Source organism: Thunnus thynnus, chromosome 2 (assembly GCF_963924715.1).
Source record: "Thunnus thynnus chromosome 2, fThuThy2.1, whole genome shotgun sequence".
In the NCBI taxonomy this organism is placed as follows: domain Eukaryota; kingdom Metazoa; phylum Chordata; class Actinopteri; order Scombriformes; family Scombridae; genus Thunnus; species Thunnus thynnus.
In genome coordinates, this window is record NC_089518.1 from 33,479,124 (window position 1) to 33,498,207 (window position 19,084).

Here is a 19,084-nt window from a genome sequence, read left to right on the forward strand (position 1 = left end):
TCTGCGGTAAAACGCGGAGCGGAGTTTTAATTGTCTTTCTCTTATGTTTGTCAAACTGGATTGAACTGAACTGATTTGGAGTTTTGGGGAAAACAAAACGGATTATTTACCGAGTGGATTGAACTCTGAGATTTGGGGACGAGTTATACTTTTGCATTAAAACAAACGCAAAAGTTACTTTCCCTAGTAATTAATTACTTTATATGCAGTAATTGGTTAAGTAATTCAATTACTACTTTCAATAACTTGCCCAACACTGATAATGATTAAATAACAGTGAATGTCTTTTCTTGAACATTTGATCACATTTTGAAATTCTTGGATGCCTCAACAATTGCTTTATTTTTTCAATCACATCAACAGATTTTCCTTTAAAGGAACTTTAAACTATCAGACACAATAAATGTTAACGAGATGAGAAATCACTTCACTTAGTTCAGTTCATTCCAATAAAAAACTCTTGAATCTATTGACTTCAAATTACATTTTACTGGACTGAACATCTGTCATATCTGACATGTTTACTCCAGTACTCTGATATGAAATGAATCCACTCCTACATGCACACGTCCTCACAACTCTTCTATTTCTTCTGCAGAGAGATAAATAAGTCAAACATCAGTTTGTGCGTCTGTACATGTTGGGATACCTGCAGTCTGAAAGGCTGAAGGTTTAACAAACTCAGGTATCAACAAGCTCAGTTTGCACCTTGTTGTGAATATGTGATGCAACCTGAGTGACAACGTCTTGATTCAATGACAATAATTCATGTTTTACTTACAGTGGAGAGGTGTTGTACAGCAGATTAACAGTCTCTTTGTCTCAGAGTCGACAGCAGATCTACACTTTTCACTGTTGTGCGACTGAAAAGTCTTACATTGAATGTTGTGTAATATCCTAATCAAAGTTCATCGTTCAGAAGTGACTTTCTCTCTGAACAGACTCATAAAACAGATCACTGTCACTGCAGTTTTTACATTTCAGAGCATTTATTGAACCAAACAGAGAAATGTTAGTGAGAGTTTGAAGAACATTTCCTGATGGTTATAAGAGACATGCTGCCATGTTGGAGGAGTTACAACAAAACCAGAGAGCTCAAAGACTGTAATGTTCACACCTCTAGTTTCTCTGTTATAGATACATCATAATCCTGTAGTGTGTGATTAGAAAGTTTATAAATATTTTACTATTAAACAACTTTGGCCTGAACTATATTTTTCTTACTCTGTGTCTTTTTGTATTTATATGGATCTCTTGTTATTTTAATGTTTAGTCTGGATTGTTTAAAAAAAAACAAAAACTGTTTGTTTTTTTTGCAGTTGGTAGTCTTATGATAATCATTACAACCAATGTATGATGGGATAGACACAACTCATCCTAATACTATGAACAAGAATAAAAGGTTAAAGATAACGAGTAGGTGAATGAATAAACACCTATATAAAAGAGAAGAAGTGAAGGGAAAAATATGAAAAATTATACTTTGCAAGCCTTAATTTTAGGCATTTTGTATAAGATTAGACAGGTCAAATTGGGGTTTAATCAATAATTTTAACCCTATACCTGCATTTTCGGGATATGCCAAATATTCAGTGAAACTGGATGAAATAAACACAATCATACTGATGTGCCAGCAGAACATGTTTCCTGTTACAGTTACATACATTAAAAATGTTGAAAAACGGTTTTAGTGTCAGTCAGTCTTTTGAAATGTTCACTCCTCACTGGAAGATGAAAGCACCAACCTCTCCTTGTTTCATGTTCATAGGATTTTTCTGAGCTGTAGAAATAGAAACAAAAGAGATCAAAATGTTAAGACATGAGCAGTTTACTTTATTTAGTCTACAGACGCCTGTATAAGGACTTTTTACTGTAATGAATGAAGAACTAAAAATGTTACCCCTGAAAGACGGTCTGACATCACCATCTGCTGATGACAAAACTAAGTGTCAGCGTTTCCTTCTGTTAATATTTTTTCCTGTGACAGTTGTAAGTAGAAGTGGAAGTAGATTTTGACATTGTGGATCAGAGCTGAGACGCCATTACAGGGTGTGAGATCTCTACTGGAAAACACTCATTTGAAGGATTTTAAGTGATCAAGTGAAGGAACAGTAACAGATGGTGAGTCTGACTATTGAAAGATCATTTAGACATCAAAGCAAATGGCTGAGAGAGCTGTTCTTGAAAGTTTCCTGAGTTGCCATGTGTGTTCAGAGACTTTCAGATATCCTGTGTCTCTGAGCTGCAACCACAGCTTCTGTTCAAGCTGTCTGCAAAAAATCTGGGAACAAGCTAAAAACAAAAACTGTCCCATTTGTAAAAGAAAATCCTCAAAAGAACATCCTTTGGTGAACTTTGCACTGAAGGAACTAGCTGACTCATCTGCTGGGAGAAAGAAAGCTGGATCATCTGAGACAGAAAAAGGAGAAAAGAAAGAGGAGGTGTGTAGTAAACATCAAGAAGAGCCTAAATTGTTCTGTAAAGATGAACAGAGAGCTGTGTGTCCTGTCTGTGAGGTTTCTCTCCACCAGAGTCACAAGTTGGTTCCTGTAGAACAAGCAGTCAGTGACCTGAAGGACCAGCTGAAATCTGACTTAAAGTCTCTACAGGACAAGAGGAACAAATACAAACAAGTGAAGAAAACGTACAATAAAGTGATTCAACACTCCAAGAAGCAGCTGTTGTCCACAGAGAAGCAGATCAGAGCAGAGTTCAACAAGCTCCACCAGTTCCTGAAAGAGGAAGAGGAGTCCAGACTGGCAGCTCTGAGGGAGGAAGAGGAGCAGAAGGGGAAGACTATCATCAGAGAGATGAAGAGGATTCAGGAGCAGATCTCCTCTCTGTCAGACAGTATCTCTGCTGTTGAAGAAGACCTGCAGAAACACAAGGTGTCATTCCTCAGCAGTTATAAACCCACTCAGACCAGAGCCAGAGACCAGTGCTCACTGTCAGATCCACAGCTGGTCTCAGGAGCGCTGATAGATGTGGTCAAACACCTGGGCAACCTGTCCTTCAGAGTCTGGGAGAAGATGAAGGAGAAGGTCCACTTCAGTCCTGTCATTCTGGACCCAAACACTGCAAACCCCTGTCTCTATCTGTCTGATGATCTGACCAGTGTGAGACAGGGAGACACAAACCAGCAGGTCCCTGATAATCCAGAGAGACACACTAAGTATGCCACTGTTCTGGGCTCTGAGGGCTTCAGCTCAGGGAAACACAGCTGGGAGGTGGAGTTGGGAGACCATCCTGACTGGATTGTGGGTTTGGTTAAAGAGTCAGTTGACAGGAAGGGAACGATATTTGTCTCACCAAAATATGGATTCTGGTGTTTGTTGCATCGCAGTGGAAAATACATTGATGGTCGTGGTGAGACTGTCAGAGTGAAGAAGAGTCTCCAGAGGATCAGAGTCCAGCTGGACTATGACAGGGGGGAGGTGTCCTTCTACGACTCTGAAGACATGACTCACATCTGCACTCACACAGACACTTTCACTGAGAAACTCTTCCCTTTTTTCGGTGTTGGAGAGGCTGGTGATGCTAAAACCACTGATATCAAAATAAGTAAAACTCAGATTTCTCTGTGATGTTCTGGGAGGTTTGTGTTTTCAGCATTTTGGTTTTACTTTTCTATTATTTTTTCTTTTATCTGAAGCAGATTTCATTTGGTGTTGAGGGTCACTGAATTTCTTGCTCATTGAAACAAATTATCCAAAGTGGTTTTCACGTACAAAAAAGACACATATACACCTCAATAATTGTTTTTAATAGAGAATTCACCGTAAAACTTTTACATATATATTCTGACTTCGATATCTATTTAGATCACATTATCAAGGAAAAATAAATGTTGATCTGTCATCTGAGGTGAACTTTTATACAAATACAAATCAAAGCTGTTTTTATTATAACTTTTTATCCTGGTTAGTAGCATCTTGTTTTTAATCAGACCACAATATAATATAGATATAAGAAACACTAATGAATGTACAAAATACTACAGTTGGGGAGATTTTTAATCATTCATAATAATTAAACTTCAACCTTCTGATGAGATATTTCAATTTTGATCATGTTTTAATTTCATTTTTTACACTTTAAACTCAGAGTCTCAGTGGTTCAGTGTATCAAAAATCATTCTGGCTCTGATTGATTATTATTTGTTCTTTTGTTCTTCAACAGAACTGATTTGTTGTTGAGGGTCACAGATATTGTTTTTTCTTGTTTTCATGCAAAAACATGAAAACCTAAACCATTGTTCTCATCTGAATTTTTGAAAGACGTTGAGCCGTTCAGAATTTAGTTGTTTTATATTTAGAATGAATTTATTAAAGATGGTAACTCCGTTATGTTTACTGTTTAATGGATTTCAACAGAATATTTACTCATGTTGTTAAATACTCTGATTCTGCTTTCTTGGCTTTCAAAAATAGATTTAGTGTGTAAGTTAGTTGTGTCACCTCTTAAAATAAAGATGAATTCACAAGAAAATATGGATACAAAATGCTGAAACTGTTTCACATCATCAAGAGACAAACTTTACAAATCAAAGCTGTTAATTATCCTGGTTATCAGCATCTTGTTTTTAGTCAAACAACATTGTATAGTAGTATATGTCCACTGTACTGAATGCTTTGATTGATTCAGTTTTGTGACAGTTTTAGTCTTCAGATTTAGATTTTTCTATTTTTTGGTCTTTTGATGAGTTATTTCAGTTGTGAATCTGTTGTTTTATTCTTTGGAAACAAGTGTTTTAATATAGTTTTATTTTAATTCAGTGTTTAATTCTGACAGTGCTTCTGCATACTGTGTGTGTCATTTTGGTGGTGTATACATGGATTGATAAACTGCAATGCTGAGATGATGATCAACATAAAATGAACAAACACCAAAACAATTTAATTTAATTCATTTTTTTCTGAATCAACTATATTTTATAAAATGTACATCTGATGGATGCTGCTTGTCATGATGTGTAATTAAATCACCAGCAGTTTTTTATTGTAAATGTATGTCAGTCAGAAAAGGAGATACAGGTTGTTTCACTTTCTTTACAAACATCTATCAAATAGTCATGTGACTTTACAAAAGGTGAAATCTCACAAAACAATTATACAACCAGTTTATGCAAAATACAATATTTTCATTTAAACTCATTAATGGTTTAAATCTCAATTTCTTATTTTCAAAACAACAAATTTCTTACTGAAACTGTTTCAACTTCAGTTTTCAGAACACAGTCTCATAATCTTTGTGTCACCTCTTCAACATTTATGGACAGTCTGAACTTATTTAGTTAATATTTCCTTTTGTAAAGTCACATGACAAATTAACTGATTGTGTATAAAGAAACCTGAAACAACCTCATACCACCCTGATGATGCTAAATAGACAAAACATGTGAGTAATAAAGCGTGACATATTAGAGAATAGTTGTGCAGCCAGTTTATTTTAATGGAGTCGTGTTAATTCTCACACTGGTCTGCACCTCGCTGTGTGTGTCAAATAGTCAGAAAAGGAGGGAAAACTTTATTAAACAAATCCTCAGATGATAAAACTGAATGTATGTGTGTTTACCCTCCACTACTTCAAGACATGAACATAAACTCTAAAAGAGGCTGTTCAATTTAAAAGAAATCATTTACAACAGTTTCCTCCAGAAATACATCTGTTTTCAGTTTCAGACTTTGTATTTCTTCATTTAAGGTGTTGATAAGGATTGTGATTGAAGTGTTGTGTAATGATTATTTGTATGTCGGCGTTCATCATTTTAACTTGAAAGATTAAAGGGAAAAACTTGAAGTTGTGTATTTTTTCATTCAGTCTGGTTCAGCAGTAAGTAGCAGCAGTTCACTCATGATGAGAAGACTTTGTTCTGTGACATGATGTCAAAGGTAAAACACTTTATAATCCTGCTGGTTCCTCATCACTTGATGTTCTCTTGATCAATATTAACTTTATATTAAAGGATGACGCTGGAGATCTTCTATTTTTCTTACTGTCATCAAATGTCATGAACAGATCAAATGTCTGTCCTTCAACACTTCCTGTCCCCAGCCTGTCTGACGCTCAGTCCCAAACACATTGGTTCCTACTGGAGATGTGAATCTTTAAAAATGAATCACAAATATATTTTGCCTCCTGCCAAACACTTTATGCCACAAATATTTCCCCCTGACTTAACTTAACTTAACCAACTGCATGATTAAATGCTCCAAGGGACAGTTAAATATTACAGTTTTTATTTTGTAGAAAACAAACAGAAAAATATTGCTGCTGTTGTTAAGTATTGTAACAGTCTGTTATAGACCGACACATTGGAGAGAGGAAGCACTGAGGGTTTGTGTAGGAAGAGCTAAAGTGATTGGACTCTAAAATTATTCTACTCTTCAGCAGAATTAAGATTTTCACTCAAGATTTGATTCTTTAAGCAGGTGTAGTCAGTCAGCACTATACCATGAGTACAGAATTTAATAACATGGATATATTGTTCTTCCTGTGAACGCCACAAGATGGAGACAAAATACACTGTGGTGTATTTCTTTGAGTCTTTCTCTTATAAGTTTTAAGTTTAATACTAAGTTGTGGGTGACCTGAAGATTTATTGGCCCATCTGAAGATTTCCCACAACAACACATTCTGCTCATTTTGAACACTAGATATTTTATTTCCACTTTGTCACTTTTCTCCATGCACATTATTGTTTAATCAATAGTATCAACTTTGTAACAAAATCTTGAAAACATGGATTGATAAACTGCCATCTACATGGTTTGTTCAATAAAGCATCAATTTCAATTTAAATAAAAACAAATCTTCAGACTGGATTATATCTCTGACACAAGTCTTTTCTGCTCTGAAGAGGCTCACATCGTCTGTGCTGTTGTACCATCATCATTAAAACTCAGTTGTCCAAGATACAGATTAGTACTGAGTTTAATACATCTTCATCATCTTTCTCCCTGTGTTGCAGAAAAACTCCACTCAACTGAGAGGATAGTATCTATATTATTTTGAGGTTTTTTTCTTCCTACCAAACACTTTACACCACAAACATTTCACTGTTAAAATGCAAATCAGTGACATCAGCGTGACTGAGACTAGCAACAGTGTGATTACATCGATGGAGTGGTACTGAATCCAAGACATCTTGTAGGAGTCGGTCTTTAAGTGAGCTGCTCCCTTGTGTCTCATGACAAACTCGATCCAGAACACGGCTCGGTCCAGAGGCTTCATGGGCTGATCTCTGTGCAGCCTGGAGAGCTCCTGCATGTTCTCCCTGTAGGACGGCTGGTGAAGCACCTCCTTCACCGCCTCCAGGAAGTTGTCTTTGTTTAATGTGCCAATGTCCAGCACTTTGGCAATGCCCCTCGCTCTCATCCTGAACAGGTTATCATCCTGGTCAAACATCAGAGGAAGGCCAACGATGGGAACTCCGTGGTAGATGGCCTCTTGAAGTCCGTTGGTGCCTCCGTGAGCCACAAACACTCTGGTCTTTGGGTGTCCTAAGAGGTCATTTTGAGGCAACCAGTCCAGCAGCAGGGTGTTGTTTCCCAGGGTGGACGGTCTCTTCCCGGTATGCCTCCAGATGACCTTCTGAGGCAACTGTGCAAAAGTGGCAGCCACATGTTCTGTTATATCCTCAGGGAGATTCCCCACCAAGGTCCCCAAGCTCATAATAATGACACCGTGCTCTGCAGAGCTCTGGACAAAGTCCTCCAGATCTTGAGGAAGCTCTTTGGAGGGTTTACACTGAAACCCGCCCATGTAGACAACGTTGGGCATGGTGGGACGAGGGAACTCAAAGGTGAAGTCAGTTCTCATCAGCCAAACATCTGCTGCCTGAACAAGCTCATCATAGTGGACGTCAGGACCGAAGTGACGGTGGACAAATGGTGTGTAGTGAGAGTCTTTTATCATCACCCGGATATTACGCACCATTAATGAGAAGAAAACATTTTTCACCCTTTGCCAAAAACTCATCCTATCAGTCAGTTCACTGCCTGGTATGGGAACATATGACAGTGGTGAGGGGGCAACTGTCTGATGTCCGTCTTCCATGATTGTCCATCGTACATTGAAGACCAGAGGCAGACCCAACCGATGAGCCAGAAGAACCCCTCCGCCGAAGGAGGGGTCAGTCAGAACAACATCGTACTCGGCCTCTTGGAAGAACTGCATCAGTTTAGCATCCTCAAAAATCTTCTGAATTTTATCAACCTCGACTTTGTGAACATGATCCACCATCCTCATTAACTCCTCTCCACCTTTCAAATAAGCTAAAGTCGAAGTGTGGACCTCATGCCTAAGCTGCAGCATTCTTGTTGTAAAATAATTCATGTTGTTCACATCAAATCCAGGAACAACATCGAGGGTGATTGACTGGTAGAGATGGGACTCTGCTTTGATGTACCAGCTTTTTTCGGGCCGGATCACTGTGATGTTGTGACCTCTGGAGTGGAGCTCTTGGATGAGGACATTCATGTTGATCCAGTGGCTTCCATCCACAGGAAAAACAAGGACTTTCCCTCCATCAGCACTGAGAAGAGAGCAGAGCAGTGCAGCCAGTGTCACCAGTCTCAACTGGATCATCTCTGAAATGAAGCTGGAACCATAAAAACAAGGAAGAGATGCAACTTTAATAGGATGACTTCATATATAATACTGTGTCAGGAAGGTTTTAATGTTCACTATAGATTTGCTAATATTCCTTTTAACAGTTTGGAGTTCATTGTTACAATAGTTACAGTCAGTCAATATGAAAAAACAGAGATTTTAAGAACCTTTTTGGTTGAACCCTCTGTCTCTTTAACTTTCTATTCATTAATCTTCCACAAGAGAGCAGAGTGTCAGTAAGACTCCCAGTTTCATGCTGTTGTTTTAAATAACAGAATAAAGTCAGTCACATCAGATGAATTGAGATGGTTGCAGGTTGCACAGTTTCTCTATGTTTGTTAATTTCTGCTTCACCTTTATGATCTTTATAAACATCATGTCATCTGGGAATGAAACAGTCAACATATTTAACTGTGATAATGATCAGTGTTGTAATTCTACTACTTTTTGCGGTAACGTAACTAATTACTTCAAAACAATACGATACTTTCAAAATAAAATAACGCAATTACAATTATTGAAATTTATATGGGCTCGTTACTTGTTACTTTTCTCTTACGTGAAAATAGTGGACAACTGCAGAGGATAGCAGACAAACGCACACACAACACAACACAAACACATCATCTGACCTTTACCGTGTCTCAGAGCAGCGTTGTAAAGTCACGTCATTGTATTCAACTCGTAGTAAAACATAAGCTTTGTCTCTGGAGTTATAACGTTATATATTGTAAATAATATCTGTTACTGAACTGCTGCTGCTGTTTCTGGTTTGAGCTCTGGATCTGCGGTAAAACGCGGAGAGGATTTTTAATTGTCTTTCTCTTATGTTTGTTAAACTGGATTGAACTGAACTGATTTGGGGTTTTGGGGAAAAGTTACACTTCTGTATCAAAAGTAACGCGAAAGTAACTTTCCCTAGTAACTAATTACTTTATTTTCTGTAATTGGTTAAGTAATTCAATTACTTTTTGGGAGAAGTAACTGGTAACTGTAACTAATTACTAAGTTTCAGTAAATTGCCCAACACTGATAATGATTACATAACAGTGAACATCTTTTCTTGAACATTTGATCACATTTTGAAATTCTTGGATGCCTCAACAATTGCTTTATTTTTTCAATCACATCAACAGATTTTCATTTAAATGAACTTTAAACTATCAGACACAATAAATGTTAACGAGATGAGAAATCACTTCACTTAGTTCAGTTCATTCCAATAAAAAACTCTTGAATCTTTTGACTTCAAATTACATTTTACTGGACTGAACATCTGTCATATCTGACATATTTGCTCCAGTACTCTGATATGAAATGAATCCACTCCTACATGCACACGTTCCTCACAACTCTTCTATTTCTTCCGCAGAGAGATAAATAAGTCAAACATCAGTTTGTGCTTCTGTACATGTTGGGATACCTGCAGTCTGAAAGGCTGAAGGTTTAACACTTATCAACAAGCTCAGTTTGCACCTTGTTGTGAATATGTGATGCAACCTGAGTGACAATGTCTTGATTCAATGACAATAATTCATGTTTTACTTACAGTGGAGAGGTGTTGTACAGCAGATTAACAGTCAGTTTGTCTCAGTCGACAGCAGATCTACACTTTTCACTGCTTTGTGACTGAAAAGTCTTACATTGAATGTTGTGTAATATCCTGATCAAAGTTCATCGTTCAGAAGTGACTTTCTCTCATAACACACTCATAAAACAGACCACAGACCTCTAGTTTCTCTTTAAGTTATTATATTTTTAGATTCAAAAGATTGTAAAAGACATTGACAGAACATTTATGTGTTGTTTTCAGCTAAAAATCTTTATTTGCTTTGTTTTTTAACAGTTGTTAATATATAGATAATACGTGGGGAATGAAATATGAAATATTAAACTTTTATTTTGTACAAGATCAGAAAGGTCAAATGTGAGTTTCATTAATAATTTGGACCTCGTACCTACATTTTCGATCAATGCCAAATATTTAATGAAGCTGGATGAAATAAACACAATCATACAGACATGTTAGCAGAACATGTTTCCTGTCGCAGTTACGTAAAATAAAAACGTTGAAAAACCGTTTTAGTATCAGTCAGCCTTTTGAAATGTTCACTCCTCACTGGAAGACGAAAGCACCAACCTCTCCTTGTTTCATGTTTATAGGATTTTTCTGAGCTGTTGAAACAGAAACAGAAGAGATCAAAAATTAGTCACAAATATATTTTGCCTCCTGCCAAACACTTTATGCCACAAATATTTCACTGTAAAAATACAAATCAGTGACATCATCATGATTGAGAAAAGCAGCCTCCACATGTTATATTTTCTAAATTCTGTTTGTGTATCACTAGTGTTGTTTGAACATATACTGTTGGTAAAAGGATGAAAATGAACCAAATAGTACAGAATTTTGCTTCATTTTGTTTAAAAATTACTAAATAAATAAATGTTAAGTACTTTTTGCCAGTTGGACACTCATATAAACATATAAACTGTCACTTGTTATTCCACTTCTATTCCTTTATTGCAGGGTAACATTTGAGTTGTGCAATAGACGGCAGCAGCAAGCTGTACAAGACAGAAAAGGTCAAATGAAGGCTAAATAAGATAGGTTCACCCTGTACCAACATGCTATGTGAAAGCTGAAGTGTTCACTCCTCACTGGAGGACTAAAGTTTCAGGTTTGTAGGATTTATATGAGCTGTAATGTTTTTATCTTATTATTAAGGAAGAAAAAGATGATAGAATGTAGCAATTTCACCTTTTATTTCTCATATATGATGAAACTAAAAAAGCTTATATATGAGACAAGAATCTGTACTTTACTGTTTAAGTTTAAGTTTAAGTTCAGAGTAAAATATTTTACTCTGAGGGACATGCTGGCACCACCATCTGCTGGTGACAGTATTACATAGCAGCGTTCCCCTCTATAAATAGGATCTGAAGGCAGATTTTGACCTAATAGATCAGAGCTGAGATGCCGTTACAGGGTGAGAGATCTCTGCTGTAAAACACTCATTTGAAGGATTTTGAGTGATCAAGTGAAGGAAAAGTAACTTTGTGAGTCTTACTTTTGAAAGATCATTTAGACATCAAAGCAAATGGCTGAGAGAGCTGTTCTTGAAAGTTTCCTGAGTTGCCATGTGTGCTCAGAGACTTTCAGAGATCCTGTGTCTCTGACCTGCAACCACAGCTTCTGTTCAAGCTGTCTGCAAAAATTCAGGGAACAAGCTGAAAACAAAAACTGTCTCATTTGTCAAAGAAAATCCTCAAAGGTTCAACCAGGAGTGAACTTTCCACTGAAGGAACTCGCTGACTCTTTTGCTGGGAGACAGAAAGCTGGATCATCTGACATAGAAAAAGGAGAAAAGAAAGAGGAGGTGGTGTGTAGCAAACATCAAGAAGAGCCTAAATTGTTCTGTAAAGATGAACAGAGAGCTGTGTGTCGTGTCTGTGATTTTCCTCACCAAAACGGTCATATCGTGGTTCCTGTAGAACAAGCAGTCAGTGACCTGAAGGACCACCTGAAATCTGACTTAAAGTCTCTACAGGACAAGAGGGACAAATACAAACAAGTGGAGAAAACATACAATGAAGTGATTCAACACTTCAAGAAGCAGCTGTTGTCCACAGAGAAGCAGATCAGAGCAGAGTTCAACAAGCTTCACCAGTTCCTGAAAGAGGAAGAGGAGTCCAGACTGGCAGCTCTGAGGGAGGAAGAGGGGCAGAAGGGGAAGACTATCAGCAGAGAGATGAAGAGGATTCAGGAGCAGATCTCCTCTCTGTCAGACAGTATCTCTGCTGTTGAAGAAGACCTGCAGAAACACAAGGTGTCATTCCTCAGCAGTTATAAACCCACTCAGACCAGAGCCAGAGCCCAGTGCTCACTGTCAGATCCACAGCTGGTCTCAGGAGCACTGATAGATGTGGCCAAACACCTGGGCAACCTGTCCTTCAGAGTCTGGGAGAAGATGAAGGAGAAGGTCCACTTCAGTCCTGTCATTCTGGACCCAAACACTGCAAACCCCCGTATCTATCTGTCTGAGGATCTGACCAGTGTGAGACAGGGAGACACAAAGCAACAGCTGCCTGATAATCCAGAGAGACACACTAATTATACCACTGTTCTGGGCTCTGAGGGCTTCAGCTCAGGGAAACATAGCTGGGAGGTGGAGGTGGGAGACCATCCTGACTGGACTGTGGGTTTAGCTAAAGAGTCAGTTGACAGGAAGGGAGTGAGATCTGTCTCACTAAAATGTGGAATCTGGTGTTTAGTGTATCACAGTGGAAAATACACTAATGGTCTTGGTAAGACTGTCAGTGTGAAGAAGAGTCTCCAAAGGATCAGAGTCCAGCTGGACTATGACAGGGGGGAGGTGTCCTTCTACGACCCTGAAGACATGACTCACATCTGCACTTACAGAGACACTTTCACTGAGAAACTCTTCCCTTATTTTCATATTGGACCAGCTGGTGATGCTAAAACCACTGATATCAAAATCTGTCAAACTGTTTTCAGCATTTTGGTTTTACTTTTCTATTATTTTTTCTTTTATCTTAAGCAGATTGGATTTTGTGTTAAGGGTCACTGAATTTTTTTTGCTCATTGAAACAAACGATCCAAAGTGGTTTTCATGTACAAAACATGTACAAAACAGACACATGTACACCTCGATAATTGTTTTCAATAAATAATTTACTTTACTTTTAAAACTTTTATGTATATATTCTGACTTCAATATCTATTTAGATCACATTATCAAGGTAAATACTTTTGTTACCTTAATCAATCCTGAAGTGAGTATTTCTCATCTTTTTCAATGTATTAAATCATTCAGTAATATTTCTGATTATACAATAAACTGGGCTAAAAGTGAGCTCATGTTTATTGGAGAACATACAATTTTACAGGATTGCCCCGTTAAGGTTGTGGATGAGTATATCACATATTTAGGACTTAAAATCCCCCAAAATCTGAAACCTTTGCTCAAATTAAATTTGTTAGAAGGTATTGATAAATTAAAATGCAGCATAGAATACTGGAGGGCTTTACCCCTATCTATGATTGGCAGAGTAAATGCCATTAAGATGGTATCTTTACCAAAGTTTTTATAGCTTTTTCAAAATCTGCTTATATGGATTTCAGCTGACTCTTTTTAAAAAGTTAGACACAATTATTTTAGAATTTATTTAGGGTCATAAAAAACATAGATTATCAAAACAACATTTAGTTAGGCCTACTTTGGATGGAGGTCTGGGTCTTCCAGTATTTAAATATTACTATTGGGCAGCTAATGGTAGGGCACTGGTATACTGGAAATGGGGTTCTCCATATCATGAATTACTCAATTCTGCCCCCTTGAGGCTAAAATTAGAGCTGAGGTCCTTAATAAAACCGTATGCTTCATTGTCTTCCTAACTTTTTACGAATCATATATGTGCTATTAAATCAGTAAGTCACAGTTTTGTTGTCAGAAATTCACTGAAGATTCTTACTCAAATAAAACATATGTACAAAGTCCCTAATATTTTGATATATACACCATAACCATGCCTTTACTCCAGCTTTGCTAGATAACACTTTTGCTACATGGTGTGTAAAAGGGCTTAAGGACTTAAGGACATAAAGGACTTCTATTTAGACACGTTTGCATCTTTTGCTCAGTTAAGCTTAAAGTACAATCTACCTCACTCTACTACTCACATACTATTTTGGAATTGCTCTCTCTTTCACCAGGAAGTGAGAAACTTATAACTAAATTTGTGAGTTGGACTCTGTATCTGTCAACTCTATCAAGAGGGCTTGGGAGAGGGAACTCAGTGTTGTGTTGACTGACAAAGTATGGAGGACTGCACTTTCCCATATTAGTAGTTGTTAAATAAACAGCAGACACAGGTTAATTCAGTTCAAAGTGATACACCATTTTCATTACTCTAAGGTCATGTTACATAAATATTACCTCTCTGTTTCCACAATTTGTGATAAATGTAAATTGAATGACGGTACATTGTTGCATTTATTTTGGGACTATCCGTTAATTTATCCATTTTGGTCAAGAGTTTTTTCTTTTTTTTTCTGAGGTTTACCACAGAACCCTCTCACCTGACAGGGACTTGGTTCTCTTTGGATGCTCAGAGGACTCATTGACTCTCCCTTTACACATTCAAACAGCTTTATTGATGGGCACAGTATTAGCAAAAAAACATATTCTCAAAGACTGGAAGACATCAACTCCACCATGTTTTAGAAACTGGCTGCATGAGCTTGCTTTGGTTATCCACATGGAGAAACTGCGATTTTTTAAAATTTATTTTAATTTAAAAGGTCTACATAAATGGGAAGAATCTTGGGGTCTGTTTTTTGCAATATCTGGACTCAATTTAACCTTATTTGTATGTATTTGTAGATTGGGTCCCTTTTTTTTTTTTTTTTTTTTTTTTTTTTTTTTAATTTTGTGGGGCTGTAATTGAAAGTCACTTGTGGATGATATGTGTTGTTATGTGCTTTTGTGTCCTCAACAGGTGGCAAGGATGAACTTTTCTTATTTACTTTACTTGTATTCCTCTTCCCCAGTGGATGTGTGTGTGTATGTGTGTGTGTACAGGTTTAAATTGGGTTTTGGGTATTGAGTTCTATGTGGTTTATATGTTGCTATGTATAATGTTACAATAAAAATAATACACAAAAAAAAATCAAGGTAAATAAAGTTTGATCCAGAAAAAAATACAACAAAATACTGAGACTGTATTACATCATCATCTGAGGTGAATTTTTATACAGATACAAATCAAAGCTGTTTTTATTATAACTTTTTATTCTGGTTAGTAGCATCTTGTTTTTAATCAGACCACAATATAATATAGATATAATAAACACTGTAATGACTGTACAAAATACTACAGTTTATGAGCTTTTTAAACTTTCATAGTAATTAAAGTTATTTTATGTTTGATCATGTTTTAATTTCAGTTTTTTACACTTTAAACTCAGAGTCTCAGTGGTTCAGTGTATCAAAAATCATTCTGGCTCTAATTTATTATTACTTGTTCTTTTGTTCTTCAACAGAACTGATTTGTTGTTGAGGGTCACAGATATTGTTTTTTCTTGTTTTCATGCAAAAACATTAAAACCTAGAAACCGTTGTTCTCATCTGAATTTTTGAAAGACATTGAGCCGTTCAGGATTTAGTTATTTTCTGTTTGGACAAAATGTCTTAATGATTTGAACTCCTGCTGTTGATATTATGTTTACTGTTAAATGGATTTCAACAGAATATTTACTTATGTTGTTAAATACTCTGATTCTGTTTTCTTGGCTTTCAAAAAATAGATTTAGTGTGTAAGTTAGTTGTGTTGCCTCTTAAAATAAAGATGAATTCACAAGAAAATATGGATACAAAATGCTGAAACTGTTTCACATCATCAAGAGACAAACTTTACAAATCAAAGCTGTTAATTATCCTGGTTATCAGCATCTTGTTTTCAGTCAAACAACATTTTATAGTAGTATATATCCACTGTACCGAATGCTTTGATTGATTCTGTTTTGTGACAGTTTCAGTCATCAGATTTAGATTTTTATATTTTTGGGTCTTTTGATGAGTTATTTCAGTTGTGAATCTGTTGTTTTATTCTTTGGAAACAAGTGTTTTATGGCTTTTATGGGAACATGGGTTTGGCTACAGGGTCAGCTGACAGGAAGAGATATTTATATGCCACGCAAAACGGACACTGATGCTTACAGCATGGCTGTGGAAAATACAATAATGGTTTTGGTGAGACTGTCACAGAGAAGAAGAGTCTCCAGAGGATCAGAGTCCAGCTGGACTATGACAGGTGGAAGTGTCCTTCTACATACTGCAAAACTAAAACTGTACTCTTCTCACCATGATTTTAAGAGGTGCTAGTGTACGGTGTGTGTGTGTGTGTGTGTGTGTGTGTGTGTGTGTGTGAAGCTTATATGAGGCTTCAGCAGTCTAAGTTAGTCACATCAAGTGGATATCTGCCACATTTACAGTCTTTTTAGCATCAAATTCCCTCTTTGTGTTTCCCTGTTGAGCTGTGGTGGAAGTATAGCAACAAAAAGAGGGACTTTGGCACTAAAAAGACTGTAATGTTGAAAGATATCTACTTGATTTGACTCATTTAAACGCTGAAGCTTCATATTAGCTTCAGATAAACTTTTAAATATATTTTTGTCCCCAATCACTTACATTGTAAGTGCATTATGAAGGGATCTTCTAATGGCCAGTATGAACAGGAAGAATGATTACGGCAAGAAAAAAACTATTTCAGTTAATTTGGGCACCTGACTGTTGTTTTAAGACAGATCTGAAAAATGCATGAATCAATAAAAAATGTAATGGACGGGTTCACAAATGTCCAAGTCTGTCTTAAAACAACAGTCAGGAGCCCAAATGAACATTGAAATTGGTTTTTCTTGCTGTAATCATTCCTCCTCATACTGGCCATTAGAAGATCCCTTCATAATGCACTTACAATTTTATTTACAAATGAAATTTAGCTCAGTTTTACTAGACAGACAGCACCGACGTGTGCTTCTCTCATGAGAACGATATTTATAGATAGATAGTTATGAGAAACTTTCTCATACAGTCTCAGTAATGCATAAAATGAGCTCGATTTTAATACAATACTTAAGCAATATACAAACATATAGACATATAAACAAATAGATTTTTTAAACATGGATGAAGCACAAAGACTGAATGAAACATTTAATTTAGCCAGTTGCCTAAAGCCTGAGGAACAAAATCCACTTTTAGGATAAACTTTAGGCTTGTAGCATTTATTTTCTCTCCTCTGATAATTGGTGCACAATTTATGTGAAATTTTGACCATAAAAACATGTTACCTAAACTATATAGATGTATATATATTGTTATGATCAGTGTTTTCTTTTGGTTTTGGTCATGTGTCACCAGGAGATGTGTTATTATACTTTTAATGTTTGATATATCTTATAATGTCATGTAGATTTGGCGGTGGCCCAAAGTTAAGTGAAGTGTGCTTGTGATCAGCAGGTTTGTAGTTAAAGTCCTGTGCTGGCAGGATAAGTTCGTGTAGTCAAAGTGACAGAGTGTTTTTACTTGGAACAGGATCACAATGCTGATGTTCTGTTCTCTGTGAGAACACCAACATCATAATGGAAGAGTTCCGCAACATTTGCATAAATGCAGGTTCTAAGAATTCTACAGTCATTTCCAACCCAACCTTTGAAGAGGTAAGACCGCTTTTTAGCTGGGAAAAACCAGCTTTTAAAAATAGCTATTTCTATTTGATAAACATGTTTTGTGTTGAGAAAAAAGTTAATTAATTTTCATTGCATTATTCTGTCAAGAAAATTATTTTTCTCATTAGTTACATGCAAAATAATAACACTAAGATTTGCATCTTTTCCTGTAATCTTTAAATGCAAGTCTACTTTTTGTGTTGCATAACATAATTATATTTTATATCATGTAAAATTATATAATCATATATTATATTTTGTAAACTTTTTTTATGTTGCCTTAATTGCATGTGTGCAAATTGCATGTGTGGACTGCATTTGTAATTTTTCTTTGCTCTTGAGGAAAATTCATATTTACAGAGAGGTGTATAGTTCTTGCACTTTTGCATTTTTTTCAAAAATGCCATTTTAATTAAAGATTATTTACAAGGCATTTTTGTAAATATGACTCCTAATTCCTTTTTTAAAATATTTTTGTTAAATTCTGTGCACTTGTTGTTGATCTTAAAGTTTTCTTATCATGTTACAGAAAAGACTCATCATGAGCTAATCATACGCTTTGCTTTCATTGTAGCACTGAGTGCTTGCTCTGTTTCAATTATGTTTTTTTATCATTATTACCAATAGTAGTTTTATTCTTATTATTATCATTATCATTATCATTATCATTATCATTATCATTATTATTATTATTATTATTATTATTAGTAGTAGTAGTAGTAGTAGTAGTAGTATTTTACCATGTTTGGTGGCAGTGAAAGTTTAGTATCATTTGTTGTTAATATATTATTATTGTTTATTTCCATGTCATGTCAAAATTTGGCCAATTTCATATGGCATTACAAGATATATCAAAGATTAAAACATACATACATTGCTGGAGATTTCTTTTCTCCTCATTTAAATGTGAACACTATATGTTTTTTTCATTATTTATTTGTTTTCTCTGTGTTTGTGGACAAATGTCACTATCCATCCCCCTTTTTTTCTGAGAATGGGAACTATATATGGACATTGAGGGGATGCTGAAATCCATAGACTGCCCCCTAAGACATTTATACCTGTGTTAGGTCTCTGAACATGTAACTGTACTGTATGACTGCACTTGACAAAAGGAAATTCTTTTTAAAAAAGAGAGAGAAAAGAAATGCTACAAGCCTAAAGTTTACCCTAAAAATTTATTTCCCTCATTCTTTAGATAACTGTCTTAATTAAATG

The 19,084-nt window shown here is 36.1% G+C and overlaps 3 protein-coding genes across 4 annotated transcripts; 2 read left to right on the top strand and 1 right to left on the bottom strand.

The window, feature by feature from the left end:
- Positions 1 to 2,042: 2,042 nt before the first annotated feature.
- LOC137168617 (zinc-binding protein A33-like) lies at positions 2,043 to 5,503 on the top strand. The gene has a single exon (XM_067571319.1). It carries the CDS (start codon positions 2,163 to 2,165, stop codon positions 3,582 to 3,584), a length of 1,422 nt encoding a protein of 473 aa, XP_067427420.1. The 5' UTR covers positions 2,043 to 2,162; the 3' UTR covers positions 3,585 to 5,503.
- Positions 5,504 to 6,049: 546 nt separating this feature from the next.
- LOC137168622 (UDP-glucuronosyltransferase 2A2-like) lies at positions 6,050 to 9,420 on the bottom strand. Of its 2 annotated transcripts, none has more exons than XM_067571339.1 (2): positions 9,252 to 9,420; positions 6,050 to 8,602 (listed from the first exon to the last, which is right to left on the bottom strand). In XM_067571339.1, the coding sequence occupies exon 2, from the start codon at positions 8,587 to 8,589 to the stop codon at positions 7,006 to 7,008; it is 1,584 nt and encodes a 527-aa protein (XP_067427440.1). In that variant the 5' UTR covers positions 8,590 to 8,602; positions 9,252 to 9,420; the 3' UTR covers positions 6,050 to 7,005. The 2 variants fall into 2 exon arrangements, with proteins under 2 accessions (XP_067427440.1, XP_067427431.1); XM_067571330.1 differs by having other exon boundaries at positions 9,246 to 9,420.
- Positions 9,421 to 11,591: 2,171 nt separating this feature from the next.
- Positions 11,592 to 13,362, top strand: LOC137168649 (nuclear factor 7, brain-like). Its single transcript, XM_067571382.1, has one exon. It carries the CDS (start codon positions 11,715 to 11,717, stop codon positions 13,203 to 13,205), a length of 1,491 nt encoding a protein of 496 aa, XP_067427483.1. The 5' UTR covers positions 11,592 to 11,714; the 3' UTR covers positions 13,206 to 13,362.
- Positions 13,363 to 19,084: the final 5,722 nt, after the last annotated feature.

Bases quoted from the DNA above. Each gene is read 5' to 3' on its own strand.
- LOC137168622 (XM_067571339.1), bottom strand. From the start codon at position 8,589: ATGATCCAGTTGAGACTGGTGACACTGGCTGCACTGCTCTGCTCTCTT.
- LOC137168617 (XM_067571319.1), top strand. From the start codon at position 2,163: ATGGCTGAGAGAGCTGTTCTTGAAAGTTTCCTGAGTTGCCATGTGTGT.
- LOC137168649 (XM_067571382.1), top strand. From the start codon at position 11,715: ATGGCTGAGAGAGCTGTTCTTGAAAGTTTCCTGAGTTGCCATGTGTGC.